This window comes from Panthera onca, chromosome C1 (genome assembly GCF_046562875.1).
Source record: "Panthera onca isolate mPanOnc1 chromosome C1, mPanOnc1 haplotype 2, whole genome shotgun sequence".
In the NCBI taxonomy this organism is placed as follows: Eukaryota; Metazoa; Chordata; class Mammalia; order Carnivora; family Felidae; genus Panthera; species Panthera onca.
The window spans coordinates 149,935,891-149,954,282 of NC_138346.1; the positions used below are offsets into that span (position 1 = coordinate 149,935,891).

Genomic DNA, 18,392 nt, shown 5'->3' on the forward strand with positions numbered 1-18,392 from the left:
AGGAAAGCAGTGCACAATTTAGAGAGTCTATACATTGAATTTCTCTGAATCTCAACCATTATTCAATGGGAACAACAGTGTTGTTTGGCTTTCCATGTTACAAAATGCTTGACTGATGATTTTAAAGTATTTTAAAGTATTGTGATGATTTAAAAGTAGACTTCAAGTAAGTGGTTAAAGCTATTTCCCGTTTTTTGTTGTTGTTGTTGTTGTTGTTGTTGTTTGTTTTTGCAGTGAACTATATGTCAAGAAATTAAAAGCAACTCTTCTTCTTCTTTACTAACCCACATCCCATTGGTCACAAAATCCTGCCATGGTGACTGCTAACTCTCTCTTATATTTCCTCTGCTGCACATCCCTGTTACCATGCCTGTACTTAGTCCTCTCCATCTCTCATCTAGATTATTGCTGGTGGTCATCCTACTTCTACTGTAAGTCACACCAATAAATTAATCCAGCTATGCTTTCCTGCCAGAGTGATTTTCTGATTATACTGGTGGCACCAGGATAAGGTTCAGAGCTTATTAGGCACTCAAGGCTCTTAGCCATTTGGACCCAATTGTCCTTCCTGGTACCTCTCCTGCTGCCCTCTCTATGGGCTATGCTTTGGCTAGGAGATCACCCTGTTTCCTAATTGTCCACTGCTCTTTTGGGCTTCCATGTTTTTGCATTTATTATTCCTTCTACTTAGCATGTCTTTCTTCAACTGGAAAATTGCAATCCACCCTTTAAGATCCGGTTCAACTATCTCTCTTCAGTGGAGCCCTTTCTTAATAGCACAAGAGAGTTGGTCCCTTTCTGGGTTCCCATATCACTCTGTGTTTGCTTCTAACCATAGCACTAATGACAGTGTAATGTCATCATTTGTTTATGTTTTTGGCTTTTCTAATAGATCATGGAACTCCTCTGGGAGAGGATAATATCTTGTTCATCTTTTTTTTTTTTTAATGTTTATTTCTTTTGAGAGAGAGAGAGAGAGAGTGAGTGCTTACACACCTGGGCAGAGGAGGGGCAGAGAGAGAGGGAGAGAGAATCCTACACACCATGAGATTATGACCTGAGCCAAAATCAAGAGTTGAATGGTTAACCAACTGAGCCACACAGGCGCCCTGATATCTTGTTCATCTTTGCATCCCCAGTGTCTGGCACAGATTAGGTTATCATTAATGAATTGATGAATGAATGAAAGTAAGAAAGAAAGAAAAAACATCAGTAAGTTTCAAACATAAACTCTTGGGTTTCTAAGTTTATTGTCATTGGTTATTCTATAAATGGAATAAAATCCATTTAAAATAAATAACTAGCCCTTTTTGTCAGGGTTCACCTCCAAAGCAGTTTAAGAATCTGACTCTATGGTAAGACCCCAAGAAAGTCTCTGAGATCAGATAGAACACCAGTGCATAACCAATTCATGGCATCAAGGTCTCGATTTGTGTCCCAGCAGGACAGTAGAGACAGTTGCCATGTGCATGCAATATGTGCACAATTAATATTCATGACTTATTGAATAAACAGATACATGAATAAGCATACAAGTAGCTGAATGTAATTCATTACATCTGATATATAATTTTGAGTTCAACTTTTAAATCATGGAATTCAAAATGAATAGAAAGTGGAAAATCAGTCTCGGTTCTGCAAGCATTTGACCTTTCCTTGGGTCACATCTGATTCTCTCTCAATGCCCCACTCTTACCACTAACACACATTTGGGTTTCTGGCCGGAAGTTCTAGGTCAGAAAACTGGGAGTACTTTTGTTTCCAGGTTAATATGGCTACCCTGGAGGCAGTGCTGGGAAAGCAAGCCTTCCCAGGTCTAAGGCAGACTCCACTCTGCCGAGCCAGACTCAGTAGATAGAAGTGGAGGGAGTGAAGTTTGAGGCAGAGACCTGAGACCCAGCAGTTGTCCCCTGCAGGCTGTATCTCTGACCTCCGACTCCTTTCAATCACTCACATGCCCACTGTCCTAACCTCCGGTAGGACTGACCAGTACCCCTTGTGCAAACCTAGCCTGGCTGCTCCACCTCACTGCTCCATGGTATTCTAGCAGTCCCAGCAGCTGCCTCTTCCTGTACTTATGGTTATTCCACATTTTGAAGTGTGGCTCGAATAAGTTTTCATGCCAAGATAAAATCCAAGCCTTTAAATAAGTAGTTGTAATTGTAGCAAACCTCAAGGCTCTGAGCTTTGACAGGGAGCTTAGCTTATTGGGGAGCCTGAACTCTTGATTCCTGCTCAGAGCTATGCGTGGCCCCCATATGTCTGCTCAGCTGCCCAGAGTGTGGGGCCCTGGGAACGGAGGAACACATGGACAGCACCAGGCCCGGCCTGAGAGCAGAGTCCTACTGCTGCTTCTTCATACTGTTCTGAAGTTGTCAAGATCATTGTAAACTTAGCTTATAATTTCACATCAGTTAGTATTTTTCATGTAGATGAGCTACCAAATTGTTGAATTATTAAGACAGCAACTAATTAAAAATTAAGATATTTTAAATTATCTTAGTCATTTAAGCATCAATAGATCAGTACTCCTCAAAATTAGAGGTGAAAACAAATTACATGGTGAATCTTATTAAGAATCTATATTTAGGGGCATCTGGTTTGTTTAGTCAGTCGAGTGTCGGACTCTTGATTTCGGCCTCAGGTCATGATCTCCTGGTTGGTGGGGTTGAGCCCTGTGTCGCCCCTGCACTGACAGTGCCTGCTTGGGATTCTGTCTCTCTCTCTCTCTGTACCCCTCGTCTCTCTCTGTCAAAATAAGTAAATAAAAACTTAAAAAAAAATCTATATTCAGTTCCATCAGGCTTGGGGTAGGGTCCAAGTTTGTGCGTTTCGAACAGACTTCCCAGTGAGAAAAGTGCTGCTACCGGAGGCCCTCACTTAAGTAACAAGTGCAGAGACAGGACCTCAGGTGCCTGCCCCTCTCCCATTAGCAAGGCCAGGGTTACTCAGCACTTTGCTCAAAGGAATAACTTATTCATAACACAGGAATCATCAAAACTTACCCATCAATCGGCCAGTTTCAGGGTCTCTTTCCATTTTCCAATCTGTATATATCACTCCACCTTCCTAAAAATATTACAGGTTCCTGATGAGTACAAAGACAATCAAAGGGACTAACGATCTCATATTCATGTGCTAAGATGGACTGTGACCCAAACAAAAACAAAGGTGCAGGCTAACATAATCAAATGATAATTTGACACAGTGCAGGGAAGGCTTAAACATTTTTTACATTGAACAAAAAAAGGAATTTGTTACATTTTTATTTACACATAGTGAAATGGAGAACACAGGCATTTATGGAGATAATCTATGTACACAAGTTCCAACTACTGAGTTCTTAAACTTTTGTTAATTGGAAATTGTCCACTGGGCTGAAAGCTCCAGGAAGGGATCTGGTGTGACTTATTCAGTGATTTGTTCTCAGCATGATACAAAGTCAGTATTTTAAAAGTTTTGTGGAGTAAGAGGAAAAAGGAAATATAAATTCATAATATGGTGTCATTACCTTTTAAAATTGAGAACAGGAAGTGAAGTTCCACTTAAATAACATAACTAGTAATAATATATATTCCAGCTCTACTTATGGCCATTTTAAGGAGCGGGGAAGTCATAAGAACCTGGTGTAAAGAAGGGACAGAAACAACCACACAAATGGAAAAGACGCAGCACTAGTGAATGGCAGAGGTGGGAGAGGTTTAGAGAAAAACATTTAGTCTCATGCCTTTTCTTATAGAAGGAGCACAGAGACTCAGAGAGGTGAAACAATATAGTCAAGGTCGCCCAGATGCAGTCTCCTAATTCCAATGTTTTTCTCACTGGATAGTCAGACGAAAACACAGAGAAAGGTGTATAAAAAGAGGGGTTGAGAGGACTCGAAGGATGGCTTGGGACGTGTAGGCGAGGGAGAGGAGAGGGGAAAACACTGGAGTACGCAAAGTGAAGTATGCTCCCTGGGGCCAGGGCCTATTCATTCACTCCTCTGTGCTTTTGTTCATTAACTCGTGTAACAAACAAGGACTGTGCTTCATGCTGGAAATTCAGAGTCAGAAGATAAGTCCTCCCTCCATTCATGCTGCTCAGAGTCTGAGGGAGCAGAGACCGGCAGATGTCTGGTGCACATGCCTAGCCTGTTGCCCGTGGCACATCACCCGCAGTTACCATTGATTGAGTGCATAGTGCTTGCCAGAGTTGTTAGGAGCTTTCTGTATATGACCCAGCCCTTGCCAGAGTCCTATAGGAGAGTTATTAGTACCTCCTGGGTCTCACAACTGATATGTGGAACACTGAAACCGAACCAAGTCAAAGAGGAATAGAATAACTTGGATCAGGTTAATAAATCCATGTTAAATGCCCATTATATCATTAGCCACCTAGCTGGGAACCTTCACGTCCTTCTCCATCCAGTTACCTGGTTCTGAGAATTCTACTCCTCCTACCCCTGTGTTGACATTCTTGGCCCACTGCTCATGCCCTCTTCATCTCTGGTTGGCCCACTTGAAATCACTGCCTCTCCAGCCTCTGCACCTCCCTGGCTCCATTTCCTCCTGCTTCAGCCCTGTCCTGGCCAGTCTAGATGCCAGAGGGGTCTACCTCATTCTCTCTAACCAAAATCAGCCACGTCAAGAGTTGGTAGAAGAGCATTCTACTGGAATGTCAGCCCATGAGGTAGGGAATTTTGTCTGTCTGCCCACAGATATATTCCCGGGGCCAAGAACAGTGCCTGGCATATAGTAAATGCTCAATAAATATCTGCTGAATGATGGGTGAAGTTAATCCTTTCAAGGACAAGGGCTTGAAAGGCAGGGAAGAGTTTGGCATAGAAAAAGAGAAAAATCAGAGCAGCTGGAGAGAGAGAGGGAGACTGGTGCTGACGGGGGTGTAGAGATAGGAAGGAGCTAAGTTATGCAGAATCTTGTAGGCCACAGTGTGAAGAGTTTGGATTTTATTCATGGTTGAATGAGTTGTCACCGAATGGTTTAAGCAGAGGATATCATATTTTAATTTCTATTTTAAGATCTCGTGGTCATTCGTTTTTCTAAAGCTGTCATCGCCCTGCTTTAAAAACTCTGGTGTGCACAGAGATAATTCTATGATTCTACTTACATGAGGTGTCTGGAATAGTCAAATTCATAGAGCCAGAAAGTACAATGGGGGTTGCCGTAGGCTGGAGGCAGGAGTGAATGGTGAGTTATTGTTTTAATGGGTACAGAATTTCAGTTTGGGATGATGAAAACATTCTGGAGATAGATGGATGCTCAATGATATGAATGTATCTAATAGCACTGAATTAAACACTTCAAATTTATTAAGATGGTAACTTGTTACTTATATTTTTCCAGAATTAAAAAAAATTAGAATCCCAAGTTATAAAAATTGACAGCCCAAGTTATAAAACAAGTATTTGTTTGGTAAGTGCCCCATTGCTTGCCAAATGAAATTCAAATTCCCTAACATGGCAGAAAAGGCTCTTTGACTGGATCCCAACCTAGCATTCAAGGTATAGCATTCCCTCTTGCACAAATGATTCCACTGTCTCCAGACAAATCCCAGACTCCCATAATTCCAAAGCATTGTTTAGGCTGTTACTTCTGCTGGGAATTGTACTCTCATCCTGGTATTTCAGATGCCTCCTCAACCTGCAAAGTCCTAGCTAACAGTCTGGATTCCCCAACCTCCCCTGTCCTCTTCCCGTGGCTTCTGGATGGGCACTGACATGGGTAATGCTATTAATGTGTCTGCTCCATAACTAGGCAGTGAGTGCCCGGTGGACAGGGACTATGCTGTTGATTCATGTCTGACCCAGGGCCTAATGCTGTGCCTGGTGGGCATTATGCTTCTGAGAACTGGTGTAATCTAATCTTCTCATGATACTAAAGTATGAGCTCAGACTGCATTCCAGCGAGACTGATCTATGGCGTCTTTCCATGGTTTAGGAAAAAAACCCTTTATTTCAGAGAAATAGAGTCATGAATGAAGATTATTAGGACTAAGTGAGATATACTTTGGAAAATACCTGGCACAGACCCTGCTATATAGAAAATGTCCAATGAATGTAAGCTCACTTTGGCTATTATAATAAGTGCCAAAAAATGGCAGCCATTATCATTATTATATCCAGTTGTTACTTTTGAATTGAGTGAGTTTTGCACTGTCTTTCCTACTACATTTTGCTAGCTAACAAAGCAATATATTTTCTTAGTAAATTTCTAACACTTAGCATGGTTTCTTCCATATGGTGTAGGTGTTCAATAAATATTTGCAGGTTGATCAATAAATCATTAGTAAAGAAGGTCATGCTGAATTTTATAGATTTTTTTCACATTCATCAGGAACATTTTAAATATGAATTTATGAAGCATGAAGATTTTAAAAATTCAATGCAAATAAGTATATTAAAATATGAAAATGGTATAGATATTATAAGCCTTCATAAAGCAAATGTACAATAGAGGTTATAATGAAACAGAGTAGACAAGTGGTTGCCAGGGTCTGGGGGGTGGGAGAAACAGGAAGAGGTTGGTAAAAGGCTATAAACTTCCAGCTGTAAGGTTAGTGAGTTCTGAGGATATAAGGTAAAACATGGTGACCACAGTATAACACTGTATTATATAACTGAAATCTGCTAAGAGAATATAACTTAAATGTCATCACACACACACACACACGCACAAAGATAAATATGTGAGGTGATGGATGTGTTAATTAACTAGATGGGGAGGGAAGGCTTTCACAATGTATATGTACATCAAATCACTATGATGTACACTTTAAAATCTTACAATTTCATGTCAATTATGCCTCAATAAAACTGAAATTAAGGCTATAAGAACATATATCAACACATACACATATATATACATATATACATACATGTAAATATACATATATATAACATGTATAAATAAGAGAGCAGATAATTCTAACTCACCTCTGTTCCAACAAAGAACTTTGTGCAGAAGTCCTCTATAGGCTTGAGATTGTTGGCCAACGCACCTTCCAGATTGTGGTATGGGTTCATCTCTCCTGCCTTCACTACTTTGCTCTGGGCTAATATTTTGTCTTTCAGAGGAGTATGAATAGAAGGAGCACATATTTACGGTGAAAGACCTTTCAAAATATAGTTAGTTTATATTTTCTGCCCCTTGCCACACACATCTGCCCCATTCTCTCCCCAGTGTGGCGGGCATAAGTATGAGCATCTTTAGACTTCTAATTTAGCAGTGGAACGTGTCTTTCAAACCAAAGCATATGCAGGAACCCTTGCATGTGAAATCTATCAAAACCTGCATTGCTGTGATTAAAGGGTTTCCTGGTGGGAAGGAGGAGACCCCTCCACCTACTTTCAGGGGCTCTAAAAAGTTCTACAGCACCCAGTTTAAAAAACAGTTCTACATTATTTATATCATTTCAGAATTATTTACAGTAAAAATTGGACATAAAATATATCCTCTGGATTACATTACTTTTGATACTCTCAGTAAAACTCTCTACTGAGAAACTCATGTCATTTTTATTCATTTGGCATTGTATGGAATTTTTTCAAATAACTCATGATTAGACTTTTAAGTATCAAAAATGATCTAACTTCAAAAAATAAATCCATCTAAAATGTATTACTTGTTTTCACAAGCACAGCACATGCATGGAACATAATTTAAAGTTTTCTGGTTAGCTCATGTTTATTACTTAAGAACACCAGGGATTGTACCGCATTATCGCTGTAACTACACATGCAAACAGAGCATAGTTAATCTGGAGGCTAGGGGCGCCTGGGTGGCTTGGTCGGTTAAGCGTCCGACTTCAGCTCAGGTCATGATCTCACGGTCCGTGAGTTCGAGCCCCATGTCGGGCTCTGTGCTGACAGCTCAGAGCCTGGAGCCTGTTTCAGATTCTGTGTCTCCATCTCTCTCTGCCCCTCCCCTGTTCATGCTCTGTCTCTCTCTGTCTCAAAAATAAATAAACGTTAAAAAAAATTTTAAAAAAAATCTGGAGGCTAAAATTCCAACACCATCTGGGCCTTCTTTCTTTTTAAAACAAAAGTCTTTTTAAAAAACAAAGATGTCATCTTGTTTTAAAACAAAAGTCTTTTTATGAGCTAAAATTAATAAATGTTATTTACCGAAGCTTTGGAAAATAGAGGAAAGCATGAGGAAAATAAGAAAAACCATCCATTATCATATTTTCCAGAGATAACCACCATTAAAATGTCTCCCTACAATTACATTTCTGTGAATATATATATTCTGTGAATATATAAAGGATTTTCTTTTAATTGGGCATTTTAGCTTTTATCCTGCTTTTTTATTCTCTTAAAGATATTATCTTGGGCATATTCCCAGGTTACTTATTAGTTTTTTAAAAATGTGACATTAAATTTCTAGGAGAGGTGGTAGAGAAATATATCCTCATCAAACCCTACTCCCCACATCTTAATACATCATCATCTAGATTATATCAACCATGGGAATACTAACAAATGAACATAAGAACCAACCAACAAACATATAAATGAAAACTAAAATAGAAGAAAACCTCAGCTACACTAAAAATATATATACCATTAAAAAAACCTATAACATAATTCTGGACAAAAGTGAGAAACAATTATGATTTTGTTGGTACAATCAACCAGTGCTTCCTTTGTTAGGGATCTACATGCTTTGGGCAGTCTCCCTTCCCAAAAGATAAGACATCAAAAACAAGTAACAAGGTAAGCCAAACATGAAACCGGACTTGTAAATAGCTGTATTACAAAGTGCCAATCAACATGTCAAGAAATAACTAGGTACATTTAATCACATTGTTCTTACTAAAAGATATTATTCATATACATTTAACATGAGGAAAAAGGCATTTTTTTATCCATTTAATGTATAAAATTAAAATCATTAAAATATTTCAAATTCATCACTCTCATTTCAATGTCTGTTTTTCTCTTTCTAAATAATACACATTAACATATTAGTAGAGTAGAACGTGTATGTAATTGGTAAATAAATACATGTTTGTTGGCAATATGTGCTCAAAAATTTTTCTTGATGGGATGCAAGATGGAAAAGTCTGGAGCCCTCTGGTCTAACAAGGAGAGCCTGATCCAGGGGTCACTACCAGTAACACAAAGGAAGAGGCAAAGGTGAGATATGCTATCACGGAAGACCTAATTCTCCTAAGTGAGAGACTGGATGTAGGGACCGGAGGAGAGAAACAGGGATGACTCAAGTTGTGTTCTGGACACACGGACATTGAGGGAGCAGGTTGGGTTTAAGCCCAAGAGATAGCAAGAGGCAAAGTGGGGGATTCTCAGCAGATTAAGAGTAGACCCAGTTACTGAAAGGAGTGAGGAACGTGGAAAGCATACCACTGAAATTTGAATTTGAGGCATATCCACGCTGAGAGGGCAGCAGAGAAAGAGGGCAGAGGAGAGAAACTGAAGAAGTATTAGGAAAGCCACAAAAACCAAGGCAGGAGCTCTGAGAAAAGGGGCTACGTTGATAGTGTTGAATGTGGTGGAGTTAAAGAGAATGAAGCCAGACAAAAATGTTGTCATCAACTGTGTTTACTCAGACTTGACTGGAATAACTTGCATATTTATTAAAATCAACATCATCCCCATGGATTTTCCATCCATGGATTTCCATCACCAGGGCCCAGCATAACAGTAGCAGCTAACACTGAATGCTTACTACATGACTACATGCCAGGTACTGAACTGTGTGCTCTACATGCACCATTTCATTCAATTCTCGCAATAACTCCCAAGGTAGTTAAGAATTAATTCTCCTTCAAGGATGATAAAGTGAGGCTCAGAGAGATTAAGTAGCTTGCCCAGGCCTCATATACAGTGGCTTACATTTATTGTGGGTTGACAAAGAGCTGTTCTTAGAGCTGTATATATATTAACTCATTTTATCTTCTCAATACTACATGAAGTCGTTACCTTCATTATTTGCTTCCGTTATCTTCATGTATCTCTTTTCAAATAAGTTTTTTGTTTGTTTGTTTGTTTGTTTGTTTGTTTGTTTTAAAGTAAGGCACAGAGAGGTATAGTAATTTGACCTGGTCAAATAATAAATTGTGGCTTTGGGGTTTAAACCCAAACTCCAGAATCTACATCCTTAACCACTATGCCACAGTGCTTAGGAGAATATAACGGAGGCTCTGAAGGCAATTACAGAGTAGGAATTCCAAAAACTTTTAGAGCAAAGTCTTCCGCAACAGAATAAACAAAAAGAACATCTTAAAGTGACTACTCAGAAGGGCAGACTACTAAGGATCTAATATGGCAGGCAAAAGCCAAGTAGCCTACAGCCACTAGGTGACAACAGAGTACCAAACAATGCTCCTGAGAGTGCTCCCCAGGGTGTGCCAGTGGAATAGCTGAATTTGTGATTCTTGGTGGAGAGGAGGGGGAGGAGAACCAATACAGACAATACACAGAACATGGTCAAGAAGCATATGACCATGTGTATTCTAGTCAATAGGTTCAAGTCTGGCCAGAGTAGGTGGATAGCTGACAGTGTGTCGTAAGGAAATTCAAAATACCATAATGAGATCTCAAGTAAAGTTCTGAGAGCTGGCCATCTACACAAGAGGCCAGTCACAACCCACGGTAACTGCCTATAGTGATAAGAGGAGTGTGTTAGCAAGATCCATTGAGATTACCAAGTGAAATTTAATTTTCTCCAGGATTTGTGGTACTGCCTGCCAACACAGACTTCTGAACACACGTAAAGGGACACAGCCAATTAAAGTCTCAGCTGAGAATTGAAAAACATGTTTGTCCGTTCCCTTTATGAACTGATTTAGCCAAATTTATCAGGTTAAATAATATTCTAAGAAAGAGAGATATATTTCTCTAAGACATATCCACAGGAAAAAAAAAAAAAAAGAAAGAAAGAAAGAAGAAATATCCACCAAGTGACTTTGTCTGTAAAGAGAACATTCATTTGATGGGGAGTATTTCTGTTTGATGACATTGGGGGCATGCTTCAGGATTTGTTTTAAATAGGTCGTTTCTTAAGTGGATGTAGATATGTATCTATCCCACCAGAATGTAAGCTCCATGGAAGCAGGGAATTGGCTTTTCCCAGCTATATCCTCAGAGCCTGTTGCTTTGCAAGAGTTTAATAAATGTTTTGAATAAACACAGATATAAATATAGAGATAACAGTGTAAAAATTGTTCTTTAAAAAAATTAAGGTATTACAATTACTAAATCACAGCCAAGTGGAGTTTATCCCAGGAATGCAGGGCTAGTTTAACATTTGGATATTAAAATAATTTACCATATTAATAAGCTTAAAAAGAAAAAAAGCATGATCATCTGCAAAAATGCAGAAAAATCTTTTGACAAAATCCAACATTAACTTGTGTATAAAAGGGAACTTCTTTAACCTGATAAAGGCTTCTACAAAAACCCTACAGTTAACATCATACTTACTTGTGAAAGACTAAATGCTTTCTCCCTGAGATCTGGATTAAAACAAGAACGCTCTCCCCTAGAGGTTCTAGCCAGTGTAATCAGGTAAGGAAAAAAATCATACAAATCAGAAAAGAAGAAGTAAAACTGTCCTTATTTACAGATGACATTATCATCTATATAGCAAAAATCCAAATGATATTATCATCTAGAGAACCTATATAAATCCTCTACAAATAAGCCATGATAACTAATGTGATTTTAGGAAGACTGAAGGATACAAAATCAATACTCAAACATTAATTGTATTTTTATACACTGGTAATGAACCATCAAAAATTAAAAATTTGAAAGTACTATTTACTAGAACACCAAAAAATGTGAAAGACTTAGAGACACCTATCATAAGAAGCAAAAGCCCTGTACACTGAAAGGTATAAAATATCAGTGAGAAATTAATGACCTAAATAGATGGAGAGATATACTGTACTTATGAGGTAAAAGACTTTATATGGCAGACTCCAAATTCTCATAATACTGAGTTACAGTTTTGACACAATTCCAATCAAAGTCAGAGCAGGCTTATCCAAGACAAAAGATACAATATCCACATGGGAAAGCAAAAAACCTAGAATGGTCAAAAACTATTTTGAAAAAGAAAAAAAAAGTTGAAAGCACTAATTTCAAGGCTAATTACAAAGCTACAGTAATCAAGACAATGTGGTATTGGTGTAAAGATAAGACATACAGATCAATAGAACAAAATAGAGAGTTCAGAAATGGACTCACACATATTAGGACAGGTGATCTTTGACAAAGGTGCAAAAACCATCCAGTGGAGAAAGGACAGTGTCTTCAACAAATGGCACTGGAACACTACACGCAAATGAACTCCAATCCATAATTTGTGCAGAGAAAAAAATTATCTCAATAAAGATCATCAACTTAGTTATAAAACTCCTAGAAAAAAAGTAGCCCAAACTTGGGTTAAATTCAAAACCAAAATCATGACCCACAAAAGAACAAACTGTATTCCCTCAAAATTAAAAACTTCTGCTTTTCTAAAGACAGTGTTAAGAGAATAATGCTTAATATTTCATAGACTGGGAGAAAATATTTGCAAATCACATATCTGATAAAGGACTAGTATGCAGAATATGTTAAGAGCTCTGAAAACTCTGAAATAAGAAAACAAACAGCACAACTAAAAAACAGATCAAAGATATGGACACTTCACCAAAGAAGATAGGTATACAAATGGAAAAAAATACATGCAAATATACTCGACATCTTTAGTCATTAGGTAAACGCAAATGAGATATCACCACACATGTTTTAGAATGGTTAAGGTAAAAAGACTAGCCATATCATCTATCCATGAGGATGTGGAAAAACTGGAACTTTCCCTCACTGCTCATTGGAATGTAAAATGGTGCAACCACTTTGTAAAACACTGTGGCAGTTTCTTAAAAAGTTAAACATACACCTGCCATATTATTTAATCATCCCATTCCTAGGTATTTACCCAAGCAAATAAAATCATATGTCCATACAAAGGCTTGTATATGTATATGTATATGTATATGTATATGTATATGTAATAGCCCTACACTGAAAAAGACCCAAATGCCCATCAACAGGTGAATGGATAAACATGTGCAGTATATCCATATGATGAAATATTACTCTAGAATAAAAGGGAATTAACTATTGATGTATACAACAACATAGATGAATTCCAAAATCATTATACTGACTGAAAGAAGTCAGACTCCCCCCAAAGCGCATATACTCTTTGAATTACATAAAGTTCTAGAAAATTGCAAACTGACATAGTGAGAGAAAGCAGATCGGTGGTGGTCTGGTAGGTGGAGGTGGGGGAGGTGCTGGAGGGAGGTGTTAAAAAATGCATCTTTATGTGAGTCACCTTTAGGAAGTGATGGATATGTTCATTATCTTGATTATAGTGATGGTTCCATGGATTTTTAATTTGTCAATACATATCAAATTGAATACTTTAACATGTACATTTATTTTATTGTATGTCAATTATACCTCAATAAACTTGTTAAAAGTGAGTAAGAAAAAAAGCACACTATAAAAGATACAGTAATGTCCTTACTAGTAGTTGGATAAAAGCAGTAACATCCTCATGATCATCTGTTTTCATTAATTTAAAGAGTAAGGTATTTAATGAGTTACTCTTTACAAGTTACATTAACCTCTCTCAGTTTTTGTTTCCTTAATTATAAAATGGTAATGAAAACTCCCAGTTTGCAGGATTGTCATGATCATTGGCATCTGTTTTACTCATTGTTACACTCCTGGGGCCTGGCATAAAGTGAGAATTTTATAAATAACTGTTAAGTGAATGAAACCATGTGCAATATTAGCTAGCACAGTACCTGACTCATGGCTGAAATTCAATAAATTATAGCCAATAGCTGAATACAAAGAAGTGGAGAAGAGAACCCAACTTCGATTCCCTCTGGAATCTGGAATTTGGGCCTTTGCAGGCCCAAATACATAAAAACATGAGATGTTTTAATACTGCTTAGAAAGTGTCCATAAAAATATAGTGATCCCTTTGTTGGTTGGTTGGTTGGTTTTTAGCATGAGGTCTTGAGTTGTATCTATGAAACACACAGCTTCAAAGTGAGTTTTGCCCAAGCTGGGTATTAGATATATATGTTTCTGAGATATTCTATCATTTAACTGAACATTCAACAACTTATAAATGGAAATCCTTTTGATAAGGCAAATATTTGGAAAGTACTTCAGTTTCTAGTGATTCTTGTACATTTCCATTATGCATTGCTCTCAGGGTGGGATATTCATGCATACCTTTATTTTAATAGCTTTGACATTTATATGTGTACCCTTCAATTATTTCAACAAAGGTGTATGGGTTGAGATAGGTTAAAAAGTCAATTGTTATTTCTCTACTCTGTTTTATGGTGGTGCTGTACGAATATTAATTTTTCTATTATGTTCTGATTGGGAATGGTAATTTATTTCTTACATTTCATAACTTATTTTGCTAGACTTGAGATATGTTCCATTTTATACAACTATTCTTTGAGCACATGCATACTTATTAAGACAGTTTTGTAAAAATTTTTCAATGAGCTTTCAAACATATATAAATGTACTCAATAAATGTTTATGAAACTAAGCTGAACTGAATCCTGTGAAATCTTTGTGTGTATATAGGCAATTTTAATGTGTTGGCTGTAGTTATTAGAGCCATTATAAAGTTCCATATTGGAGAGTTTGAGTTTCTGTATTCTTTTTACAAATCAGACTATCTTAGCAACCGTCTAACTCACTGTAGACATAAGGAACCACTAATACTCAAACTATTACATGCCTTTTTAAAAATGTTTTTTAATTTATTTATTTTGAGAGAGGGAGGGAGAGAGAGAATGAGCGGAGGAGGGGCAGAGAGAGGGAGGCAGAGAGGATCCTAGCAGGCTCCACACTGTCAGTGCAGAGCCCATCTCGACTTAAACTCACCAACCCAACCCTGAAATCATGACCTGAGCTGAAACGAGGAGTCAGCCACTCAACTGACTGAGCCACCCAGGGACGCCCTCATGCCTTTTTAATAAGCAAAGGCAGTTACCTTGTGCTTTGTAAAGGAGATGGTCCTCACTCAGGCTGATCTTGGTTGGGCAGTGGTCTAAACTTGTTTCACCTTTAGACAGCCTTATCTTTTGGGAGAACATATAAGAAAGATTATTTCTATATATCCTGTGGGTGATTTATTCTTGCTTTTCCAAATGATTGGAAAAACAGATCTGCCCCCAGATGGCTGTTTTCCACCTCCCTCCCCTTGTCCCTTTTCCATTCTCTTTCAGATTTCTGGTTGCTTTTCCCCAGGGATAGTGTCTAAACCACAGTTTCTAAAACCTTGTGACCCAAGGGTGCTTGTCCAGGAGCTCCTTTCCAAATCCCAGGCTCGTGTGTTTAATTTCTGAAAATATTGTGTATTCTGTTTCATAATATATCCTTTTTGGTTTTAATATAAAATAAGGGCTTATTCTCCTGTTTCCTAAATCTTTCAGTTAAACGAACCTCCAGAAGGTTGTGTGGGGTCTTTTCATCTGCCTGGCACTGCTTAGTCCATTTGGGGACACACATGTCCCTGAGCTCCAGAAGTGGCCCTGAGTCTGCACCAGAACAGGATATTTTTCCCTCACAGCATCTGCCCCACGTTTCTCCATCAGGATGTTTGTCTACATGCTTACAATTACTCAGGTGAGTCTTTGCACATTTCTTTTAAAACTATTTATAGCTCAAGTAAATCCTACCACAGAAAATTCCTAACCCTTTCTAATTTCTAATCCTTAATCCCAGCTACTTCAGGAATATTCTCACCCCTCTGTGCTCTCTCTTCCATTTGGAGCAAATATATAATAATGTAATGTAATGTAATGTAATGTAATGTAATGTAATGTAATGTAATGTAATGTAATATAATAATGACACTCGTACAACAAAGGGAAAAAAGTATTAAGTTTGGAATTAGAACTACACATTCTAAAAAAGGAAAGTCATCAATATCGGAAGCTCATTCATACTTTCCATACATATTCCATCCACAGCCATATCTTTCTCAAATTAAAATTGCTTTTATTCAAGCTCTGCTTTTCAAGAAAAGTGCAAGCAATTACTCTTTCAATTACTTTCGCTTTTGTTTGCTCATGGGTATTAAAATACTGTTTCCTACTAGATGCGAAACATGCAGAATTTTGCCTACATTGGGGCAAAATTAGCATTTCTAGCTAACGGGAGAGCCTACTGATTTACAGAGAACTGCTCATGCACATGAATAGTTATTATACAAATCATTGATAAGTTGCAGCTTGCTAATACATGAACAAATGTCAATCTTGAGTTCACAAAAATTGTGATTTTGGGCTTGACCTAAGCAGGCATCATAATAATCCTCAATGAAAGAATCAGTTGGTTAAATGAATACGTAAATTATAAAGTCTTATGCTAATTTGAGCTCCTCCACTTTTAGAGTGTGGGTATATATGTATGCAAATGCATGTACACAATACAAAGTATATATAAGCTAATAGAATGGACTAAACTGCATGTTACTCACCTTAATGAGGGGTTTCCAGGAGAGATCTAGATGCAAAAAAGTAGATGGCACATCAAAAGGAATTTCAATACTTTCTTCTTTCTTTTTCTCTATTGGTGGTGGGGTTAAAGCTTTCTGTGATCTGATATCCCAAAAACATATTGTGCTTTAAAAAAAATTCACATGTTATTTAATATAAATAAGAGGTATAGCCTGAGAACTACCATACTTCCTGCTGTTACACATTAGCAATGTAATCATGGCTGTATTTTAATACCTCTGAAAGTAAGATTTTTATGAAATGCCACTGTTTTGCATCTTATAGAAAATTATACAGTTTATAAGGTTATTTCATGACTTTGCTAGTATTAACACGAATATTATAGGAGAATTGAGTTTGGAGACTGACACCATCTTTTTTTTTAACATAACAACTTTATTGAAATCTAACTCGTATAGCACAAAATTCACCTATTTAAAGTACACAATTCAGTGGTTTTCAATTTTTCACAGTCAATTTTAGAAGATTTTTGTCACCCCAAAAAGAAATCTTGTACAGATTGGCAGTCACTCCTCATTGCCCCCAGCCCCTCCCACCGGCCCTAGACAACTACTCATCCACCTCTTGTCTGTATAGACTTGTCTCTTCTGGACATTTCACATAAATGGAATCAGAATATGTGGCCTTTTGTGACTGGCTTCTGTCATTTAGCACATTTTCGAAGTTCATGTCAGCACACCATTTCTTTGTATTGCCAAATAATATCCCATTGTATGGAATATACCACAGTTTATTTATCCATTCACCAGTTGATGGACTATTATGAAGAATGCTGCTCTGAACATTTGTGTATAAGTTTTGTGTGGATTCCTGGTTGCATTTCTCTTAGGTATACACTGAGGAGTGTAATTGCTGTGTTATATGCTAACTTCTGGGTTTGATCTTTTGAGGAACCGCTAGATTATTTTCCAAAGCAACTGCATCAGTTTTACGTTCCCATCAGCAATGTGTGAGGATTCAAATTACTCCACATCCTTGCCAACACTTGCTACTTTTAGTCTTTTTTATTACAGCCATCCTAGTGGGGGAAGTGGTGTCTCATAAAAATTAATTTAGATTTGGGACACCTGGGTGCCTCAGTCGGTTGAACCTCTGACTTCAGCTCAGGTCATGATCTCACAGTTAGTGGGTTCCAGCCCCATGTTGGACTTTGTGCTGACAGCACAGAGCCTGCTTTGGATTCTCTGTCTCCCTCTCTCTCTCTGCAACACCCCCCCCCCCCAATAAATAAACATTGAAAAAAAATTTAAAATTGATTTAGATTTATATTTGCATGTGCTTTGGAAGTAATATGTAGGAAATCACTCTCTAATCCAAGGTCATGAACATTTATGCTTATGTTCGTTAATGTTTTCTTCTAAAAGCTGCATGGTTTCACATCTTACATTTAGATCTTTGTTCCATTTTCAGCTAATTTTTGTATAAGGTGTGAGGTAAGGGTCCAACTTCATTCTTTTGCTTGCACATATTCAGCCAAATGTCTCAGCACCATTTGTTGAAAAGATTAGTCTTTTTCCATTAAGTTGTTTCAGTACTCTTGTTGAAAATCAGTCATCCATAGACATATAGGTTTATTGCTGTAGTGTATGATTTCTGTGTCTGTCTTTTTGCCAGTGTCAGTACATCTGTCTCTATAGTTATAACTTTGCAGAAAGTTCAGAGATCAGGAAGTGTGAGTCCTCCAACTTTGTTTTTTATCAAGATTGTCACTTTGGCTATTTTAGGTCTCATTGTGTTTTGTTTTGTTTTGTTTTCGCAATCTTTTTTTTATTTTTAATTTTATTTATTTATTTATTTTTAAATTTACATCC

General features: G+C 37.6%; 1 protein-coding gene and 1 long non-coding RNA gene across 2 annotated transcripts in view; one reads left to right on the forward strand and one right to left on the reverse strand.

The window, feature by feature from the left end:
- Positions 1-15,726, forward strand: part of LOC132673202 (uncharacterized) — a 39,587-nt gene extending 23,861 nt beyond the window's left edge. The window contains exon 3 of the long non-coding RNA XR_013557530.1: positions 15,493-15,726. This is a non-coding gene — a long non-coding RNA (uncharacterized LOC132673202). The remainder of the gene's footprint in view (positions 1-15,492) is intronic.
- Positions 1-18,392, reverse strand: part of DNAI3 (dynein axonemal intermediate chain 3) — an 82,185-nt gene that overhangs the window by 12,658 nt on the left and 51,135 nt on the right. Inside the window, exons 15-18 of the mRNA XM_060625657.3 lie at positions 16,542-16,686; positions 15,051-15,138; positions 6,935-7,065; positions 3,006-3,069 (exon numbers count right to left, since the gene is read on the reverse strand). Coding sequence (XP_060481640.1) covers positions 3,006-3,069; positions 6,935-7,065; positions 15,051-15,138; positions 16,542-16,686 — 428 coding nt within the window. The remainder of the gene's footprint in view (positions 1-3,005; positions 3,070-6,934; positions 7,066-15,050; positions 15,139-16,541; positions 16,687-18,392) is intronic.